Source organism: Leucoraja erinacea, chromosome 10, assembly GCF_028641065.1.
Source record: "Leucoraja erinacea ecotype New England chromosome 10, Leri_hhj_1, whole genome shotgun sequence".
In the NCBI taxonomy this organism is placed as follows: domain Eukaryota; kingdom Metazoa; phylum Chordata; class Chondrichthyes; order Rajiformes; family Rajidae; genus Leucoraja; species Leucoraja erinaceus.
Genome location: NC_073386.1, coordinates 43,410,369 through 43,433,640, shown reverse-complemented (window position 1 = coordinate 43,433,640; position 23,272 = coordinate 43,410,369). Strand labels below are relative to the sequence as shown.

Sequence of the window (23,272 nt, the reverse complement as noted above, 5' to 3'; positions counted from 1 at the left end):
TGAAATGCTCATTCTTTTTCTCTTTCCACAATTGCAGTCTGATCTGTCTAGCTTCTGTTTTTATTTCAGATTTCCAGCAACTGCATTTGAAAACAAAAGTTATGATCAGTGGTTGCTCTGAAATAAATAAAAAACTTGAAAAGTGTAATTACTATTACAATATAGGAAACATGACAGCCTGGTTGTATTCAGAAATGTCCGCAAACCGCAAAGAGTGATTGAATGAGAAATATTATATTTATAAAAACATTTTATTATTGAAAGAATAGGATGATATGGTAAATCTTGTTAACGTATTGGCTAAGTCTAGGTAGTGTTCAATTTCGGACACCACAATACAGGAAAAAGCAATGTCAACAAAAAGTGCATATATCTTCCACGATTGGTATCAAGTTATGAAACAGTTATCAGTGAGGAGGAAAGACTGGACAAGTCTCAAAAGATGTTGTTAAAGTAGGGTAGGTTTAGAGATTTCAAATCAAGAATGGATTTATTAAAGCAAGAAGAATCTCCAGAATGTTTGTTAGCTAAAAGACACAATCTTGCAATGTTTAAATTAAATGCAACAGTTCTGATTTTGGATGGTGTACCTTAAAGACCGATGAAAACAACCTTATTAATGTAGGGGGAAGGTTTACAGTTAATGGCAAGACCCTTAACAGCAGTGATGTGTAGAGGGATGATGAGGTCCAATTCCATAGCAACCTGACGGTGGCAACATAAGTAGTAGCAGTTGTAAAGAAGGCGCATGCTATGCTTGCTTTCAGTGGTCAGGAGGTCAAGTTGCAGTTGGAGGACTTTAGTTAGGCCCCATTTTGGAGTATTGTGTGCAGCTCTGGTCACCCCTTTACAGAAAGGATGCAGAGGCTTTGGAGACAGTGCAGAAGTGGCTTACCAGAATGGGGCCTGGATTGGAGGGTATTAGCTATAAGGAGAGGTTGGACAAACGTGGATTGTTTTCTCAGGAGAATCGAAGGCTGAGGGGAGACTTGATAGAGGTATATAAAATGATGAGGGGCATAGATAGGGTGGACAATCAGAAGCTTCTTTTGGAAATGTCAAGGAGTGGCCATAGTGTTAAAGAGAGAGTGGCAAACTTAAAGAAGGTGCATGTGGCAGGTTTTTTTTTTACACAGAGTGGTAGGTGTGTGGAACACGCTGTCGGGGTGGTGGTGGAGGTGGTGGAGGCAGATATGATAGTGGAATTTAAGAGGTTTTTAGATAGGCAAATTAATATGCAGGGATTGGAGGGATATGGATCATATGCAGGCAGAGGAGATTAGTTTAATCAGACATCGGGTCTGGCACAAACATTGTGAGCTGAAGGGCCTATTCCTGTGCTGTACTGTTTTATGCTCTATGCTCTACTAATGCACAACATTGGATGAATACTTTACAGGGAAAACAAATACTGGGCTCGGGGAATAAAGAGCAGAGTGGGATTATACTGGGTTCTTTTAATAAAAGGCACAATGGCCTTCTTTTGTGCCCATATCATTTTGTAATTCGATGGCACAGTACCAACTGAGGGAGGCCCCCTTTTCCTTTTTTTTAATAACTAAGATTGCTTTCAGACCCTTGAAAGGAAACGGAATGTGCCAATTTCTTCATAGTCCTGAAACTTGTCAGCACTAAATCCTTGTTGCATGTTGTATGAAACATAGATTTAGTATTGTGTCAATGACAATCAAGTGGCATTCCAATTTCTGAATGCTATGTACAAAAAGATTGGAAAAATTACAAGATTATTGCCATGTCTTGGGGGAAGTTTAGCACCGTAAAAATTGCAGATTATTGTGGAAGAAAGTTTTGGTAATTGGAATCAGATGTGTGTCTAACATGAATATAAACATCATTTATCAAACTGGTATTTTTCAAATAAGTGGACCAAAGTACCTACTGATATTAATAAAAATATTGAAAAGTGCCGAATGTACAATGAAATGCTCCGTTGGGAACCGTGGTGGAAACGTTGTTCCTGTAATAGGCTTTTTTTAAAGGAGAACTGGATATGAATTTGGGGGAGCTTTTGCTATTAGAAAATTGTCTCAAAAACATAAGCTTTTTGAAAGTGCTCGAAACCCCTGATGTCAGAAATTTGTGTAATCTTCGGATCCGTTATGTAATTATTTTGCTCCGAATTCGAGCTATAACTGGCTGGTAGACACAAAATGCTGGAGTAACTCAGCGGGACGGGCAGCATCTCTGGAGAGAAGGGATGGGTGACGTTTCGGGTCGAGACCCTTCTTCAGACTGGTGTCAGGGAAGTCTTGTCTATAACTGTCTGCATTTGTGTCTTTTCCATCCCGTTTTATGGCGAGTGCTGACCAAATTATTCGCAGGATTTCTGTGATCTCTCTACTTCTGCACCTGCAATATTTGTGACTTGTGTCTGTTGCACTTCACTGCGTAATTTCATTCTTATAACCATTTTCTAAAATAATTAAGTTCAAATTCGGTTGTGTGAATATCCCAGGCGCGGGTGCCCAATTGATGCTTGAGACCAAGGCAGTCTCAAAGTGCTGGAGTAATTCAGCGGGCCAGGCAGCATCTCTGGTGAAGAGGAACAGGCGACGTTTCGGGTCTAGACCCCTCTTCAGCCTCGAAGAAGGGTCTGTCTTCCCCTCTCAAGAAAAGTCGCGATCCGAAACGCCTCCCATTCCTTTTCTCCAGAGATGCTGCCTGACCCGCTGAGTTACTCCAGCTTTGGGTGTCTATCTTCGGTGTAAACCAGTATCTGCAGTTCCTTTCTACACACAGATCAGAAGATTACACAAAACTCTGTCATCAGGAGTTTTGAGTACTTCCTAAAAGCTTATGTGTTTGTGACACAATTTTCTACACGCTCGTTGAGTTTCTTGCCTTGACATTGACATACTTCGGATGATCAGGTCCTGCCTATTTCTTCTCATCCCATTCTCATCCCAAACGCCCACTTGCTCCGGTCTGTCTCCTTCATCCTTTGACTCATCCTGTTCTATCTGCCCGAAGATGTCTCAGCACCGACCCGTCTGTGTCCTTGCCCGCTGCCTGCCTGTGCCCCGAATGTCTGCTCTTCCCAAGGGTGTTGGACTCATGCACTTGCCCACCTCTGGCCCCTCAGTGTGACGCCGCCCCCTCGCTATATTACTCAGCACCCACCTTCCCATCCTTGTCTACACGGAGCTGTTAGAACCGAGGCTGCTTAGTGCCGGGGATGAGGTTATCGGGGAACAGCAGCAGCCACGTGTGAACTAACGTCAGTGAGCAGGGACCACGGGCAGGCTGCGGGCGGCCAGTCACGGGCTGGGCTGGGCTGGGCTCTGCTTGCTCCGCTGCCGTGAGGTAAGAGCAAAGGCTCGCTGTCTTTCTCCACAGTCCACACCGCCGAGCCCGCCCGCCAGACACTTGCGGAGCCAGTGCAGGCATGGGCATCTGCCACATATGTCATTATGTTTGCAGAGTGATTCTTGCAATGAAACTGTCTGTAAAGCTTTGACAGAAGTTGGGATAAGGGCTGCGGCATGTAAGTTTTTTTTAAGAGACTGCTCCCGTGTACTTTCGGAGAGAGCTGTATTAGTAGGGAACGAGTGGACGGAATCTGCAATACCATTTACCGGTGTATGAAGGGGAGGTGAAATCGGAAAGTTTACTTGTTGCGAAACGAGCTGGGATTACATTTGACTGATTCTAGTTCAGATACAAAATGCTGGAGTAACTCAGCGGGCCAGGCAGCATCTCTGGAGAGAAGGAATGGGTGACGTTTTGGAGAATCCAGTTTGGTCTTCCAAAATTATTTTAAAAAAAGTCGGCGTGGCTTTCTACCTGTTAATGCCAAATTAAGTACGTGCGGTGTTTGGCGAAGTTAAATTTCGAGGAACACTGATTGCAGGGAAATGGATGGCACAAACCGCTTGTTTCTCTGCCCGCGGGGAAAGGGCCAAGACATCTGCTCACCACTGCGAGCTGGCCAGCGGCACAGTGCCTCTTCCACCCTCCCATGCCTGTCCCGCTATTGTGACTGAAGTTTAGCCGAGTACTTTGCCTAAATGATCCCGCCCGCTTTAAATTGAAACATTAGCAGGGCACAAGCGGTCAAAAAACAAACTCGAGACCAAACCAAAGATCCTATGATCTTTGCTCGAGACTAAAGCGTGGTTTTAATTCATTTGCAGTAGTTGAAAGTCAGTTTTAGTGCATTTTAGCGGTAGATGACCGAATGCAATTCGGGATCCTAAAGGAGACCAAACGAATGATTGGAAGTGTTGCAGAAGATAGCACGTACATGCCAACTCCCAACGCTGGAAAAAGTTGAGCAAATATTTCCAAGCAAGTTGATAACTCGGCCTGCCTTCACAATGAACAAAGAATGACCCCGAGAGTGGTGGGGAGAGGAGTGCTAGTGTAGAGTGTGCTTTTAGTTTGAAGTTTGGATATATTTATGCCAGAGAAATTGGTTCTTATCAGTTCCACCCTTTTGTTGAGGGTGTCTCATTGGTATTAATGTATAAAGCCATTGTCATATTGAAAGTCAATGAATTCCAAATGTTCAGGATCCCAATGGAAATAGTTCTCGGGTAATTTAGACTGGAAAATCATGGCCTGAATGCCGGCTTTATGCCGCTGCTTTAAATTTGGCATTGGTTGGGTTAATCATTCTCTCTGTCTCCTGCAGTTGGACTGAAACAGAAGAAGTAGTCCTTGGACTGATCCTTGGAGTCTTTTATATATTAATCCCTGTGCTCCTGGCCACTGTTGGCCCTCACCTCATCCCATCACTCTCCCAAAGTCCTCCCTGGTTCGGGCTGGGTTCAACTGGATTTTCCAATGGGAATGGCCGTGAATAGCTTATTGATGTTATGTTAATGAGGTCTAAGGCTGGATGTTCAGTAAACCATGGGCTGGCTGAAATCTTGAGGATTGCAATCCAGCCCCTTTACTACTTTTCATTTTTGCATTCATTTCTTACCATGTCCTTCCCATCTTTCTTCGCTGGATAAACTGCGAGAGGTCGAAGATAGAGTTTATCTACTAAATGATGCGGTAGGTGGGGCGGTTACATTTGATACAGATTTTGATACGTGTTGTAATTTTCAGCTGCTTGAAATCTATTATGAAGATATTTTCCCTCCTGTAACATGAGATGATTAGTTACTGAGGCTGGGGCAGGTAAGAGTGGGTTCAAGCAATCCATCTAGGTGTGTAATTTAAAGTTCTTAATTGTTGACTCATTCCAATTTTCAATTTTACCCACAGCTTCTATACAACTCTACTCCCTTGTCAAATCATGATATGCTTGTCCTTAATTTCCATTTGAACGCACAAAAAAATGTTACATCTGTTTCTACTTGATTTTCAATTTCATTGGAAATGTTTACATTGAATGAGATTTGGTTTTCAGACACCACAAGATCGTTGCTTCCCTAAAATACATTAGAACAGTTGCTCCCAGTTTTTAACTTTTCTTACTTTCTGGTAGTATTTCATTTCCTCCACATTCTGCCAGTAATGGCATGGAACCTCTCCAGTTCTCCACTCAATTAACATCTGTCTGTCTCTCTCCTCAAATGCCTATCCCCTTCTTAAAACATCTCTCTGCTCACAACCTCTCTCTTTACTCTCCCAAAAAACCATTCCATCCTCAAAACTTATTTCTCTCCTCTCTATCCTCAAAAACATTTCTCTCATAACATTCTTGCTTTGCTCTCTCACTTATCTTTGATAAAGCTACCAATACTTTCCCTGAAATCCAGACACTCGTTCCTTCATATATCCTTCTTTTTCAGTTTTGTTACTATCCAACTTTTCAACTAAATGAGTTTCACTTGCTGAAGATCTAGCTGGGGCACACCACAGTTCTTCCTTTTATTTCTGCTTTTGGGGGAAGTCTATCTGAAGTTTTACACAGCGTATCTTCTATTGCATTCTGATTAATGTGCCTACCTAATCTTGAAACTTTTATCGCTGGTACTGTCCCATAATCTTGTGAATATGGGATATACTGCACCGAATATCACGTATGTGCTGTGTATGAGTATGTTTTGTAAATGTAGAAATGGATTGGAAGTAATGTTTTATAAAGCCTGAAAAACAATAATAATTTTTAAATACTTAGAGACTGAAATCACGAGCTAGAAAATTAAAGTTTGCTTGGACATTCATTTGCTTCAAAATCCTAGTCATCAGGTTCCAGTGATTTCAGCATTAGCAGCAATGTATAGTGTGAGCTGTATAATGTAAAACGTTGAATAAATACTTGACAATGCAATAATAATTCAATTGTTACTGAATGTGACACAACATCTGGTTCAGCAAAGATGTTGTTCACGATCGTACCTTTGTTTGCAGGAGAAACAAAAGACCGTTGGTCTTGACCTTGTTTTCCTTTTCACATGAAGCATGGTGTTTAGGGAAGTTATGTAGTTATAAGAAATGTTATAAGAATAGAATGTCAATGAGTCATGATGATTGCACTGTTTGGACTTGAGAAATGACAGTAGACTTCAGGTTCTGCACTTTCACTGCCTACTGGTTCTTCGGTGAGATTGCCTTGTAACTGGCTACATGCAAATTTATTTGCATTGAGGCAGTAAAAAGGTACTGACCCACAAGAGTTGAAACAAATACATATCACAGACCCTACAGTAAGTGCGCACTCTCAAATATACCCTGACCCCGAACTTCTTTCAGAAAAATCGTAACATCTGGTTCCTTAAGGCACATAGAGCGGATAGTTTAAAATGAGAGAATATATAATGTATTGGACACAGACTGCTTCAAAATAGCCACGTTGGAATGTTTAAAGTTGATTCAACAGCCAAACAATGTGTGCTTAAAAATAATTTGTTGAAGGTATTCAATATTGTAAATGATGGTTCTTTTCGAGCAATTCAAGTGGTGCAACTGTGCAGTTACTTTCAGCTGGTAATTTCTGTGCAGTGTGATATAGGACCAAAATGTTTGTTACAAAATTGTACTACCAAAATTTGACAGGTAGACAGCCAACATTATTAATTTCATATTTATCGAATAGTGGTACACATTTTTTTGTGTTATTTTTCTCAGTTGCTTGCAGTCTCTAATCACACTCTACACTCATCAACCAGGGATAATTGAAGTAAAAACAGATAAGGGTTTCAAACCAGAAAAATAAAACTTTGAGCTTGTGTCCAATTACTATTTGCAAATTCTCCTGTAAAATATTATAGTGAATGTTGTAAAAAGATGTTAGGACATTTCAAAGCTCTTCACCTTACAACTGTGGCTCGGAGCAGTAAGGTAAAGACCAGAATATCAATCAGTGGTGATGGTTCAATGCAAAACATAAACATTCGGAAATGCACACCTGTGATGAAGAATTCTTTGAGATGACTTGTTCTATTGATTCCAGCTCTATAATGCAGCATCAGGGGGTGATGTAGTTAGGTGGATCTTGTTTGTCATCTTCTGATTATAGCCAGCAGACCTCCTCAGTAATCACTTGTTTTACACTGCACTTGCAGAGATCTTGCACAAACGTGTCAACCCTCCCATAGAAACATAGAAACAGGTGCAGGAGTAGGCCATTCGGCCCTTCGAGCCTGCACCGTCATTCAATATGATCATGGCTGATCATCCAACTCAGTATCCTGTACCTGCCTTCTCTCCATACACCCTGATCCATTTAGCCACAAGGGCCACATCTAACTCCCTCTTAAATCTAGCCAATGAACTGGCCTCAACTACCTTCTGTGGCTGAGAATTCCAGAGATCCACCACTCTCAGTGTGAAAAATGTTTTTCTCATCTCGGTCCTAAAAGATTTCCCCCTTATCCATAAACTGTGACCCCTTGTTCTGGACTTCCCCAACATCGGGAACAATCTTCCTGCATCTAGCCTGTCCAACATAAACTGATGTTTTTAGAATTACCATAGATAATTAGAGGAAATGATGCATGTCTTTTCTCTCTGCTTCAGATGTCAACAGACAGAGATTGCATCAACACCTATGGAACAAACTGGAATTTTGTTTGTTAAATAACTAAGGCATAAAGAATTGCATGGAATACTGGGTCCTCTGCAATTTAAATCTCTCTTTAGTATTTCTGGCCGAATTGTCCTATCTATTTTACAATGAGGCAATTCCTGGAGACATAATTAAATTTCCCTAGGATTATTTTGTAGCTGGTAAGAATAGTAAGGTGACAGGTTGGCCCCAGCTTACGAATGGTCGACTTATGTCCAGCCTGTACGTTTGAGCAAGTGTTTGATAAGCTGCTGGATGGATTTACCGACTGCTGCAGGCACCATCTCTTGACACTTGCTGGAATGTTGCCACATTAAATCCACATTAAATACATTCTTGTTAACATGTTAATGTCCATCCTGCAAACCCTATCCAGAATCCAGACCAGCAGCAGTGTATTCTTTTTAAAGCAGTCACTAGTATTTAAAACCTCATCTACAGTAACATTTTTCAAAGGAATATCATTTTTTAGCCCAAGAGAGGCTCGGGCTAAATTTATTTACATTAGCTTTACTATTAAGAAGGGGGAAACAAAATTAAAAATGTTTCTCCAGGGTATCTATTCCTTTGAAACAACCGATCTCTACAGACATCTTCTGCCATGGGATGACTCGGTTTGTGGCTACATTTCCAACATGTAAACTGTTCTGGGGGGAATGAGGAAAGGAATTGTTGGTTTGGGTTCAACACCCTGCATCAGGGCTCAATGTCGACTTATTGACATAGTGTGGAAAATGAAACAGCTTTGCAGATTGGTCAAAACCAATGGTGAAAGATACATGAAGCTTTGAGTGAATCTGTTCACCATGTTTGCTGAAGTTTCACAGTTTTTTTTAAGCTAAGTTTTCGAGGATTTTTGTTTTCTCTTTATACATATTATTTCCCCTTCCCATACTTATTATTCTGCTGAATATTACTGAAATTTATTTTTAAATTAATAGTAGCATGCAACTGAACAGTCTTTTTTGTTGTTGTCCATTTTAGGTTCCCTCCAGCTAAGAAATGATGCTACTACACCTTGTGACTGCAGCCTTGTGCCTGGGTAAGTCAAAGGTTAAAGTACTTGCAGTAGCCCTGTCAACGCATGGGTGATCAGTCTACAAATAGTCCACAAATATTTCTATTCTTGGCTGCTATGTCAACAAAATAAACAGCTGTGGTAGCAAGGAAACAAGTCTGGCCTGTGATGATATCCACGCTAGTTTGGTATTCATGTGGTCTGCTACAGAACATAGAATTTTATTTTTAAGTTTAGTATTTCAAAGTAAATTGTTCATCTTCTCCTTCATTGAAAGGAAAATTGTTCATTTATTTTTCCTCACTACTTTTGGAAGATTACACAAACTTGCTGCACTGTGTAGCAGTGTGATCATTTTATATAATGTGCACCCATTTCAAGAATCAAGAATGTTTTATTGTCATATGTCCCAGATAGAACAATGAAATTCCAACTTGCAGCAGCACCGCTGAATATGTGCACATAGTACACTGCAAACAATATGATAAACAAGAAAAACACTTCAGTGTGGATATATACACACTCACACCTCACACGCACATGTACACATATACATATGCTCCCATCCCCTTCTCCCACTCCCCCTTCCCCCATCCTCTTCCACCTATATCCCTTTATCTGTCCTCACATTTCACCTATTTTCTTCTTATCTGAACCCCCCCACCCACCTGTATCCACCTATTACTTGCCAGGTTTTGTCTCAGCCCGACCTATTTTCCTTTATCCTTCTTCTACAATCATACCAAATTCCTCTCCAATCCGGAAATAGGATTCCAACCCAAAAATCACCTTTCCATATCCTACAGAGATACTGCCTGACCTGCTGAGTTATTTTGGCCCTTTGTGCTTTTTCTTGTGTAAACCAGCATGGTTGTTGTGGGGTCAATGGTAGAGTTGAGAGGTCCGCTGACAGCAGGAAGGCCTTGAGTTGTGTTGGTGACCCAAACACAAATACACAAAGGTTATTGATAAATAGAAACATCAGTAAAGCTGCAAGGAAACAGGGCTTGGAGCTACCTACTGTACTGCATCTTGTCACGCACCAGGTGGGCATTGGAGGAATGGATTTGGTCAGCTAGATGAACATGTGCCACAGAGTGACATGCAGCCATTTGGAAGCATAATGCAGAAGCCTTAACTCCTCACAAAGGACTGTATGTCTGGTTCGAGACACAAGAGACTGGAGATACTGGAACCTTGAGCAAAAACCTGTTAAAGGAATTCTGCGGGTCGGGCAGCATCTATGGAAGAAAGTAGGCAGCCAAGGTTTCGGGTCAGGACCCTTCTACAGCAGTCCAGAGATGCTTCCTGACCCCCTCTGCTCCTCCAGCAGTGTGTGATGGGCCTCTCTCAATAGGGGGAATCATCAACCACATCTTTGAAATAGTCAATGGCAAACTGCCAGATACAGCAAATGTCTGCAGCTCCAGCCTGCTGGATGCCAGATGCATGGAAGGTAATGGCCAACATCTCATTGAGAGCAAATGGCACTGTTGGCCTCATCCTGCACCTGAGGTTGTGTGGAGCAGATGTTAGATTTTAATGAGAAGCAGTTTCCATGCTGTACCTCATTGAACTGCAATCCTTACTGAGGTACAGCGTGGAAACTGCTCCTTGAGCAACTCTGGTGGATGCGGCCTAACACTGGAAGCTTTGCCACCTCCCCTCCCTCCCCTCCCTCCCTCCCTCCCCTCCTCCTCCCCCCCCCCCTCCCCCTCCCCACAACATCCCCTACCCTGCTTGGCATCTGCACATTCTCCCATTTACACTGCACTGGGAATCTTTACTAATGAACAACTGTCTTGGATAAATTAGCTGTGCAGAAGGCTTTAAGTCAACTCTAAAGCCTCCAGTACTTGGCACACAAGCCGTTGTATACCTTGGCAGCCGTAAAACAATTTTAGCACAATTTAAATACTTCTGGAATCGGAATAGCAACTGGTAACTATCAATCAGCAACCATCTGCAATTAAGTTTGCTACTTTAAACAGCATTGGCAGGATTGGGGTGGGGGAGGGGAGATCCTTTCTGTGCATAAACAAGTTTTGAGCAGTGTCAGGTCAAGAGAGGTCATTAGCGGAAGCACGGAACTCCAATTTGACATTGTTGGCATCGAGTCAGCATTGCATGCTGATTTATTTGATGATCTGCCATTCTGGATACCTCTGGCAGGCATTGACTGCCCTGAACAACATAGCACCAGGTGTGACTTGTGCCACAAGTATGCATGGTTACATTGATCAGCATATTGAAATTCATTTGACACCCATAGCCACCCAAAGCAGGGGCTAGGGAGCCACATGTTGCAGTAATGAAATTATTTAAATATTTTCCTTTTGAATAAATGCACATTGTAAATTTTGATGTGCAAGGAAGAAAAATATTTTTAAATTCCTGTGTTAGTTGAACACCACCGTTCTAAAATATACACTTTCAGCGATACAACAAGTTTAAAGTAAGATTATGTACAATCTTATGTAAAAAGAAATAAGCAAAAGATTGTGTTTTGATAAGATAATGGCAGGGACATGCCAGCTTCTGTGGCGTATTGTCATCGCAACTCCCCAACGTCTCTCTCTGTGAAATTGTTGATGACATGTGGTTAGTCACTTTTCACTTAAAAATTGGCACATGTCTGAGACTTGTGTCGTGCACGAGACCACAAACTTTGGCAAAGGAGGAAAAATAAAAATGACTTTTTGGTTTTGTCCTACTGCAAACCAAATTTTCTTTCTTTACCTTATCGGTTGCTTGGAGTTTTTGGATTTAGACTAATGTTCCCCTTTACAATCTTTCTCTTCTCGCACCTCTATTATTCTCTTCAACCCTTTCCCCTCTCCTTAATAGTGATTGCATTTCTGAGTTTTATACTGGTATTCTCATCAGTCTGGCATTTTTCCCATGTATTAGGGTTATCTGCCTGTTAAAGCATTAGGCGTTTTGAGCAAGAGCCAAAGTGTAGCTGTTGCATTCTATCCAGACATGCTGCTGGATTGTTTTTCCAATATTTTTTTATTTGTGGTGCCTTTTGCTTTTTCCTGGGATTCTATTTTGAAAGGTTTCAGTTATTTCTGACATGTTGGGAGAAAAATAAATGTGCGGCCTTCTCTTTACAATTAATTGCTTGAATCTTCAACACATTGAGCTGAAAAGGTTAGAATGTCTTGTTAAAAAATGGCAACTGGGAAGATCTGAGCAGAAGCGCTTGTTAGAGAAAAGTCATGCTGACATTATTGAGCTTGACATCTCGAGAATATAACGGTAATCAAATTGGCTTTCTCTAATACAATGAGAGCTAAATTTAAAAAAAAAAGGACCATTTGTCAATATTGTCAATGTATAGAGATGGTTCCTACAAGGATGGTTTCACAAGAACAAAGGGAGTTAATCTCATTCATTAGCAAGCATGCTCAGTAGAGAAATGGCCAAATTGGGCAAGTATGGTGCAAATCAATTGGTGATGTCTTCATGGGAAAAGCTGGAGCCTCAGTTTACACCAAGTTTATAATTGTCCAGCATCAAACAATGTAGAGTTTGGCACAAATCTAATTGGCAGAGTAAAATGGAGCGAACGTTCATTTTAATTTAGAGATACAGTTGGGAAATAGGTGGCCCTTCGGCCCATCGAGTCCGCACCGACCAATCCCTGCACATGAACACTACTCTACACACACTAGGGGCAATTTACACATACACCAATCAAATTAACCTACAAACCTGTACGTCTTTGGAATGTGGGAGGAAACCGAAGATCTCAGAAAAAGTCCACGAGGTCACGGGGAGAACATACAAACTCTGTACAGACAGCACTCGTAGTCGGGATCGAACCCGGGATTATGTTAAATATGTTAAATCAGGCACGGAAATCGCTATCAAAACATGGAGGGGACCGGGGGACACTGGCCGTCGTTGGCAGGAGATGAGCTGGGTTTAGCGCCACTTGTCTGCGCTGGCTGTGGGCACTGCTCCCATCTGACTCCCGACGTCTCTGGCCACCCCAGGAGGTGGGGCACTCGGAATGGGACGGGGATGGTCCAGTGGCGGTTCGGCAGTGATTACGGCATCGGAGACGCGGGATCGATCCTGGCCGCGGATGATGCGCAGGTGTCTGTCCAGGGTTTCCCAGATATTTTCGCTTGACCTGGGCATGCAAATCAACTTCTGCTCTAATCTTTGCCCCATGGATGTCTCCCTCCTCCTATCCTCAGTCCCACCCCCCTACGTCCGCCTCTGACCGACACTTCCCTCCTCCAATCATCGCGCTGAATTATCATGGTCCCTCCCCGATTGCCTGCTGACCAACGTCTCTCTTGTCCAATCAGTGCCCTTGATTAACAGTCCCACCCCCACTGTCTCACGGAAAGCAGAGATTTCACCGAGTTTTTAAATCCGGGTTACGAAAAATGGGGGGAGGGGTGGGTCGTCCCCTAGCCCCCCGGGATTTCCGCCCCTACGTTAAATGACTGATTGTTGTATGATTTGCTACATGATGCAGGACTGGATTGATTAGAGAAACTCTAAAGTTACACCATTCATTATAAGGGCAAAATATAATTTAAATGTTAATAGAAGGAGTGTGGCCATTTATTTAAGGTATGTTGGATTACAATGGATGGAAGGTGCACAAGATTCTGGTTAGTCCTCATCTAAACATCTGCTTTTAACTCTGGGTGTTCTGCCCTGGGAAAGATATATATTCGCTTAGATGGAATAGAGCGCAGAAGAACTCGAGTGATACCAGGCTAATAAGATTAAGTTACAGGCAGTTGGCATTGCTATGTTTTACTGGGCGAGGTGATTTAATTGAGGAAGGGTTTAGGCTGATGATGTAGGACGATAATGTAGTTAAAAAAATCTTTCCATCTGAGAGTGTAGTCGAGAACAAGCGGATCTGAACTTAGAAACATAGAAACATAGAAAATAGGTGCAGTAGGAGGCCATTCTGCCCTTCGAGCCAGCACCACCATTCATTGTGACCATGGCCGATTGTTCCCTATCAATAACCCGTGCCTGCCTTCTCCCCATATCCCTTGACTCCACTAGCCCCTAGAACTCTATCTAACATAAAAGTAAAACTTGCTGTTCAGACATGTGGTTAGAGGAAACATACTTTTTAATATTGCCTTTCCCAGAAAAAGTGGTAGCTGGCAAACTTAAAGCAAATCCACTACGGATATTGATTTTGGAGGGCTTTTATATTCACAGAAGTAAGGCAGATACATGTTAAAAAACATTGATATGTCTTTTTCCAAAAAGATTAATGAAATAGAGGTTTAAATGGCTCAACAAACTAATCTTGTTACTTTTAAGAAGAACTGAATGATTCAGTCTATCGGCGATTTAGGTGTTTCATAGTAAGTGTATTTCTTATATTATTGCATAGATGACGGTAGTTTTTGATGAAATGTTTGTTCATTTACTTCATAAAATGATTAGTCAAAGTCTGCAGTTTTCCAAATGGCCTTTGAAATAATGGGAGATTTCCTCAGACCTTCAAGTTGGCAGTGGGTGGGAAGTGTTTATGAAGGGACTGCAGAATCGAAGGTAGACAAAAGTGCTGGAGAAACTCAGCCGTTGAGTTTCTCCAGCACTTTTGTCTACAGTGGGTGGGAAGTGTTCACAATCAAGGACAGTCCATTTTTTTTTGTTTTTGTTGAGTTTTTTTTTGCAGGTTTCTGTCAATCTCCTTCTGGGGGTGTGGCAGTTGGTCGGTACATTTTCCCTGAATGTTTTACATGGCTGTTGTGTAAATGACTATATAAAAGATTGATTGGTTCTTTTCAATGCATTCACTGGAACGCTCACTTGGAATTGATGAAGAAGAAGCAGTACAAATAAACGCATGACTAACACCCAGGGTTTGTGGTGCGAAATCCGAGGTTTTTGTTATTGAACACTGAAATCTTCGCATTGGAATAACTTGATTCTTTGAGACAACTGGAAGAGTGTTTCTAGTTCAAACAGCAAAGTAAAACATTTTGACCTATTGTGTTCAAGAGTAAGAAAGAAACTTAACAACTCAATTTCCACCACGTTAATCTTGAAAGTTTCAATTGATTGTTTCAAAGATTTATTATCCAAAGAAATATCAAATTATTTTGTAGTGATCCAGAGATTAATAAATTGAATCTATCAGCAAGGCTTTTTCCCCCCATAATGTAAATTCCTGTAATCTAGAACTTGGGGCTAAGGAGATCAAGGGATATGGGGAAAAAGCCGGAATAGGGTACTGATTTTGGATGATCAGCCATGATCATATTGAATGGCAGTGCTGGCTCAAAGGGCCGAAGGGCCTATTGCTGCACCTATTTTCTATGTTTCTATGTTAATTTACTTTGGGGTAAGATTTTGGAACTCGTTTTATAGATGGATAAGTTTGATATATGTTGCACTTTTCTCACTTTTTGTTTTCCTGCATAGATTTCAGTGGATTTTTGGAGAAGGATAAAGAGAGATCTTGTGGTTGAATGAGTGCATGGTTTTGCTCATTTGTTAAATGGGTTGTTGTGAATGGTCAGTGGTGTTTGAGACGTGTTTCTTCCAGAAGGTGCAGTAGTAAAAGAGATTAAATGTGATGAGTTACACAAAGCCACAGGATCAGCATTATGTGTCAATGATGTAAGGATGCTATGAAGCCTATGTTTATGAATTACTGTTCTTATTAACTTATGCCAGTTCAGAAGTTAGAAGTAATTAGGATTAATTTGGCACTTGGATTAATTTGGTATCTTTGGCTTTTTGGATGGGATGATTCAGACCTAGTGTGTGTCAGAGTTGGTGAAGCGGAGCAGTGCTGTATTTATTGACGTAATTGACATGGTACAATGCAGTAAATGACGCTAATGACCCGCTACCTAATGGCATTTGCAGCCAGATACAATCTGGTGGAAAGGCAACAAATATCCAATGAGAAAACCATCCCTGGAAGGCACTTTGAATATTCATGGTATGCTCCCTGACAGCCACAAATCTTTTGGATTACGTACATTGCACAATGCGTGGCAGTTTAGGACACATAGGGTGTATAACTGCAACAGTAGTTTCTGCTTTTGAGTGGAGTGTTTCTGGGCATTTCAGAATGATCCCATCTATTGAGTGCACAAAGTCACGTAACTGTTTAAAGTCGTAAGATCAATGGAATGGAATAGTTTATTGTCACATGTGACAAGGCACAGTGAAATTCTTTGCTTGCATACCCAAGGTACACAAATAATGGCCATCTACGGCGCTGCAGTTACAAAGTATGCCGGCTCCCCCTTTGTTCTACCCCCCCCCCCCCCCCCCCCCCCCCCCCCCCCCCCCACTACTACATGGGTCCACTCACGCTGGATTCTCCATTGTTCTTCCCTCTCCCTCACGACTGCCAACTGCGGGTCGACCCGCGAGGTTTCACCGCCATCGCTGAGATCCCATCACTGCTGCCGAGGTCCTACATCACGTGTCCACCTCGTCCATCGGTCGGCGTCATCATGGTCCACCGCACCAACCTCTCCACAACGCTGCTGAGTCCTCTCCTGAAGCCGACCTAGGCCCTAACAGAAGGCTCCATCGGACGCTCCACTGACCTGGGCTCCGACCCGCGAGGCGAGGCCCCTCCGACCCGCAAGGCCCCGGCACCTCGATAAAGGCCTCCCGTCACGTACCCAGTCTGCAGCCGCGGCCCGGCGGGAAGCCTTCAAATGAAGTGGCTGGGAGTGATAACAAAATGCAAACTGAGAGCTGATGTTAACAATTGGGTAAAAACTCAATCAGGATTCTGAATCTTTGGTTTTGCATCAAGTTTAAACACAGTTCAATCCCAGCAATTTACCACTGCCACTTATTTTCTCCAAGAAATTTGCCTTAGTGTTTCTTCCTTCCACTGATTTTTTTCCCTCAATATATTTGCACTGGACCAATAATTTAAATTTCAGTATTGAATGCTATGTCATTCAACATTAATCATGTAATCTCTATTGATTTGTAGTTTACTGAAATCCATGCATATCATAGTAAAGGAACTCGTGCTTCTGTATCCAGTGAGATTTAATTAAATTATGTTTCTATGGAGAAAATATTGCTTGCTTGCTTTGTCTGGTGAATGCTGGCTAGGTTCCAAGTCATTTGATTGCCAAAATGCAGGAGGGAAAGAATGTTAAATCAGAGCTACATTCCACATTCAGATTGGTTCCAAGTTGATGTCATTAATAATGCAGTGATGAGATTCACGTGGACACTGAGATTAGTGCCTGAAGATGCAAACGTCCAAAATATGTAACTCTCTCGTAAAGATAAAAGTTGACATTGGAATGAAATGAGTGTGCCACTTTATGCAGTGGACCGAGTGTGCCACTTTATATTTATGCATCGACTGTAGTCGTGAAGGTGATGGATCAAATGCCCTGGGGAACATGGACTGAGAGGGCCAGGCATCGGATCATGGGATGAACAAAATTGAGGCAACGACTGCAACGATCCTTTGTTACAGCTGCAGCTGTGACTGTAAAATGATGCTAAAATGGTGCCTCTTGCATATGGACCCAAGTGGGCGGTTCTGTACTGACCAGGGTATTTATCCATATGCACGAGGATAGTCTTGCTGAGCTGTATGCAAAAAAAAATGTATTTCACTTTACCTGGTACGTGACATAAAGAAACCATTGAACGGAGAAAACTTTATGACGACTTTTGACTGAAGCCTATCCATTAAACTTATTTATTATAAACATTCATTTTATCTTTTCTGAGAATTAATTCACGTCATATGAAAGAGAGTTGAGGATAAAGTTCAAAGGATAACTCTTCTGACTTGGTGATGACATTTTATATGTAAGCTCATATTTTATTTCTGATGTAAGTGACATTATTTTAAACGTGTATTTGGTCATGTGCAATAGCACAATTACACTCCAGTTTATGTTCGTGCCTCACAAAAATCAATAGCTTAATAGACTAACCAATTCAGGACATTATGGGCTAAAGGGCCTGTTCCTGTGCTGTATTGTTTGATGTTTAATATGAGCCATGATGCCACATTTGAAAATCAAACATTCATCATTTATCTTAGCCTACTGCACTCAACTCTCACCACCTGTCATAAAGGATCTGTGTGTTCAATGTCAGCTTTACAGTGGATTTGTTACTCATTTACCAGCCATCAGGGACCTTAATGTAAGGAATTGGGTATAGTAAGACACATCTACTGGCATTTAGAAGGCCATTTATACCATCCAGCAAAGGACACGGAGTGCTGGAATAACTCAGTGGGCCAGGCAGCATCTCTGGAGAACAGGGATAGGTGATGTTTCGAGTTGGGATCCTTTTTCAGAAGAAGGATCCTGACCGGAAATGCTACCTATCCATGTTCCCCAGAGATGCTGCCTGACCCACTGAGTTACTCCACCACTTTGTGTCCATTTTTGTATACCGACATCTCCATTCATCAATTAGGGGAGCACACGAAAAGGAGGGAAGTTCGGGGAAACAATGAGCACAATACGATTGGCAAAGTTATATTGTTAAAGGTTGGGGAAATAAATGCTGATGAGTTTTTCTAACACTTTCTGTTTTTATTGTAATGGGGGTGGGATTGGGTGAGGACAAGGCTTTTGTTTGGGTTGGTATTTTGACTGTGTATAGTTCACAATTAACAATTCAAACTTCAGTTCTCTCCTTTCTTTCTTTGCAGGGGTGTCTGTTTCAGTTTCTGCACCTGGTCCAGAAAAAGCCTTTGAGATTCCACCATGGAATTTTACGATGTTTTGCACACTGCAAAAGCAGGGAGCTATTGAAAAACACAGAAGCTGGCAGCCTCGGGAGCACAGGAATTCAAGCAGCCTCCACTCTTCACTTAGCGAGCATATGAGAAATGCAAATATATCATGTTCAAAGGACCAAGATGGCTTTGGTTGCTGCCTCTGGAAAGAACATTGGCCTGTTCAGCTCATCAATGAAGAGAACAGTAAGGATCAATTTCTTGGATTGTTTTGTCATTCGTGGTGCTTTGTGCTCTTAAAGAACCTTAAAAGCCTACAGCTTGTGTAAACATGTTAAAATACGTGTACAAAAGTCACTGAGGATTAAGCCAATTGCAGTAAAATTAACTGATAACAGATGTGTATAGCCTTGGATTTATAATATATAATATACTTGAAATTTTAATACCCTTGATGGCATCGTTATTAACTGGTGGATTTTGTAAAAGGATAAGTACATGCTAACAGAGATCATGAAATAATGATGTTTGCACAGAATTAATTTAAGACAACAAACCTCGTACTTTTTTATTAAATTGATTTATGGCACTGTCCTTTCATTCTCAGAGTGTAAATCTATTCCATTGTAGTTGATAGGAACGTTTTGATCTCTGGCACTCTGTGACCTTTCATAAATATAGACTGCCACCAAATGCTAAAGTTTGCTTGGACAGCCCAATTCTTGTAGACTCAGTAGGAATACGGGAGAAAGAGGGGATTGTCAAGGGATAACTCTTAGCATTGGTAATATTCCTTTATCTGAGTGGTGAGATCTTTAGAAACAAGGGGCTGCAGATGCTGGCTTGCTGTAATGAACACAAAGTGCTGGAGTAACTCAACAGGTCCAACAACATCTCTAGAGAACATGGTTGGTGATGTTTTGTGACAAAACTATTCCTCAGTCTTCTGGTTTGAAGAAGGATCCCGACCTGAAATGTCACCTATCCATGTTCTCCAGCGATGCTGCCTGATCTGCTGAGTTACTCCAGCACTTTTTTTTGGTCTTCTTTTGGTGATATCTTTATATTAGTATGATTAGAAATGCATGTCCAACATTAAATATGCTCCTTTTTTCCAGCACCCACGTCCCTAGCTGAATGTAACATAGAAAAATGTAACCTTAAATCTTTGGGTCTGAGTTTAAAATCTGAGATATGTTGGATCATTGTGTTATTTGATTTCATATCATTCTAACTGGAGAGTATGTTTCACACCTGGCAGCATGTTGTTCTATGACAGGAAAGTAGTATAGAGATTGGTATAGCGGTGGAGGAGGGTTGGGGCTTGTGTCACAGAATGGTGGGTAAGATAGTGGCCAGGTTTGTAGGATTGGGGACATGGGAATGAGGAGACGATGGGGATGGCATGTGCGGAGGATGATGGTGGCACACACCGGGAATAATTGGTGGTGTTGCCTAGCTAAAATGTTGGTGATGTACACAGTGTATGGAAATCTATGTCCATGGACGGGGGGGGAGAGAGATGTGGGCGTGGGATTTTCTGAATGAAGTTTTGTTGGGGGATGGATGAGTGTACAGGGTCAGTGACAGGAATTAAACCCCGATGTCCGGCAGAAGCATGAACCATTTTTTCATGGGTTTTGCTTTACTGTTGGACAAGTACACTTTAATACAATGTTATAAACAATTTGTAAAATGGTCTTTAAAAACCTCTCGTTAGGTAGCATGCAGGTCTTGGGGATAGCCAGGTTTGTGATAAGGGCATCAAAATGGATCTGGGCATCTTTGTCATGTAATTACCCGTGTCAGGCATGGCCTCTACTCACTTTGATGAACAGCGCACCTATGAATCAAAATGAGTATGTGTTTCCTGTCTTCCTTATTACAGTCGGAAGGGGCTATTGTGCAACTCCAAACTCTGAGGAATGTTGGGATTTAACTTTCTTCCAATATCCTCAAAGCCCTCTGATCTCCAGGGATACAGCAGATAATCTGACCATACCCCACAACATCAGGACATATCCAAAATTGCTGATGCACCAGTCAACAAAGAAACTTACATTTGGCCCAGGTGTTTAAATTTGACCTTAATCTGGAGATGATAGTGTTGTGTACATTTTATTTTGGACATGCAGTAGAAGTCTCAAGTTTAAGAATGTCCAGCATCCAGCAAATGCTTTGAGTTGCGCAGAAGTAAATTTGCTGCCTGTAACTGTTGTTCAGTGTCTTGCAACCTGATCACCTCCCTTTCAGACTCAGCACCTCTCTTACTGACTTCCATCTCTGGGCCCTGCACTGGGCATTCTGGTCCCTCACTGACATTTTGTAAAATTGTAACTTGTGCCTTTGGGTATGGAGCTTGAGACATATTTGATTTAAGGCCATTGTATGAAAATGTTGATAATCTGTAAGTTCCAGCCAAGTGTCATTTACCCAGTGGGTAATGTTTCTCGGAGAAAATGTACAGCTCCTTAGCTGCAGACATGCAAGCACGATAGGGAAGTAGAATGGCATTCAGTCGGTGGCTTTGTGGGTGGCCAACCTGTCCATGTCCTTCTGCAGAGCCCCTGCTTTACACACAAATACCCCAGACCTGCCATTATTTTACATAAACATCCATCACATATCTGTGATGGAACCTGGCCACAAAACTTTAATCCCCTGCACTCTTTCCCCCCCCCCCCCCCCCCCCCCCCCGATGTCAGTCAAAGTCAAAGCCCCCGGCTGGCGATGGCGACTGTCCCCGGGCCATTGCGCTAGCCGGGTGGCAGTCGCACACCGGGTCAAAAGCCACTCTCGCAAAGCCCGCTGCCATTCCAGCCGCGCGGCCAACTGGTGTCAGGCCCCGCTCCAGGATTTGTGACCCCGTATCACGGGCTTTCTGAAATTCTGCAGAAGCCCCGAAAATCCACTCCCTTTCCGCGGGTCCCTGCCGCCTACTACTTAAGGGCCTTCGTCAGCCCAGCGAGCATGCAGCTGCAGCAGCGGCAGCGCGCCACCTGACCCGGTCGCGGTCTCGGCCAGCTCCGCAACGGCAATGGTGAGTCGCCACTTCGATCCCCGGCTTCCGTTGGAGGCCGCTGCGTTGCTGCCTCAACGACCGACATTGCACGAGAAAAGGGTCTCCAGTGCAGGGAGAGATTCAAAGTTTCCCCCCCCCCCCTCCCCCCCTGATACTGTCCAACCCCCCATCCCCGCGCGGCAACCCCAACTAAAATCGGCTACAAAAGCACATTGAGGCCGTACGCACCGCCTTGACGGGCATGCGCAGCGTCTCGATGCCGTACGCAGCGTCTTGACGCCGTACGCCTAGCGCAAATTTCCCGCAGACTTCGCTCGAACTTCACGTCAACTCGTACGGGATCGCCCGACCTCCGCGCGGATCACTCAACCTCCGCGCGGCCCCTGCCTCCGGTTTGGTCGCGCTTGCCGCATGCAGTCGCATGCTCGTGGGACAGGCCCTTAACTTCTTCAAAGAACATTGAGCTATTCACATCTATAATTGCCAGTTATTATATATCTGAAACTGTGGGCAAAGCTAAACCCAGTGCTCCAGGTGGGTTACAACCAGAGCCCTGTGCAGGTGTACACCTTCCAGTTTTAGACGTTTACTTTCCATTAGCTTTTTTTGGTCTCTTTCCACTAGCTTTCAGTTATTTCAGTGCATGAACTTCTAAATGTAGATTTCTCTAAAATGAATGCTGCAGTGTCTGAATAGTCTTTGAAGGATTGTAAACCCAGAACTATAACTACTTCAACCCAGCTAAGTTGCAGCTTGGCCCAAGTCTGAAGCAAGTTAATTGTCCAAAATATCTGGTTAGTATTTGAGTAGTACCTTAGTTGTAAAGTTGCTGCTCATTTATTAGAAATGAGAAAATCTTCCTTTTAAAAAAAAAAAAAAAAAGTGCACATATTTAAGGATTAAGCAAACTATTTTCTCATGATACGTGCTGAGCCTCCAGAAATGCGTGGTGCTTTAGATGTTTCCATCTAGTATGTGTTTTATTAAGATGATCAATGCAAAATGGATCTATTTGGAATGGAATTATTCAGTTTATTTCTATTTAGTATATTTTATTGTCACGTGTAGTGAGGTACAGTGAAAAGCTTTTTGTTGTGCGCTAGCCACTCAGCGGAAAACTTATACATGATTACAATTGAGCCGACTACAGGGTACAGATGCATGATGAAGGGAATAATGTTTAGTGCAAGGTAAAGTCCAATTAAAGATCAAGTTTGTCTGCCTCCATTAAGGTGGGTAGTAGATCAGGACTGCTGTCTAGTTGTTGATAGGATGGTTCAGTTGCCTGATAACAGCTGTGAAGAAATAGTCCCTGAATCTGGAGGTATGTATTTTCAGACTTCTGGGCCTCTTGCCTGGTGGGAGAGGAGAGAAGATGCAGTGACCAGGGTGAGACTCAATTTTGATTATGCTGGTGGGATGCCGGGTGTGTGAAGTGTAGATGGAGTCAATGGAAGGAGATTTAGTTTGTGTGATAGTCTGGGCAGCATCCACATTTCCCTGCAATTTCCTGAGGTCTTGGATGGAACTATTAATGAGGGAAGCATATTGCAC

At 42.5% G+C, this 23,272-nt stretch overlaps 1 protein-coding gene across 6 annotated transcripts in view; it reads left to right on the top strand.

Annotated features, from left to right (window-relative positions):
- The window catches only part of lepr (leptin receptor), a 96,201-nt gene that overhangs the window by 4,000 nt on the left and 68,929 nt on the right, over positions 1-23,272 (top strand). For 3 of the 6 annotated variants that reach the window (XM_055642060.1, XM_055642056.1, XM_055642062.1), the window contains exons 1-3: positions 3,335-3,505; positions 8,969-9,026; positions 18,670-18,942. In XM_055642060.1, coding sequence (XP_055498035.1) covers positions 8,987-9,026; positions 18,670-18,942 — 313 coding nt within the window. In that variant the 5' untranslated portion in view covers positions 3,335-3,505; positions 8,969-8,986. The other 3 variants (XM_055642057.1, XM_055642058.1, XM_055642059.1) reach the window with 3 other exon arrangements.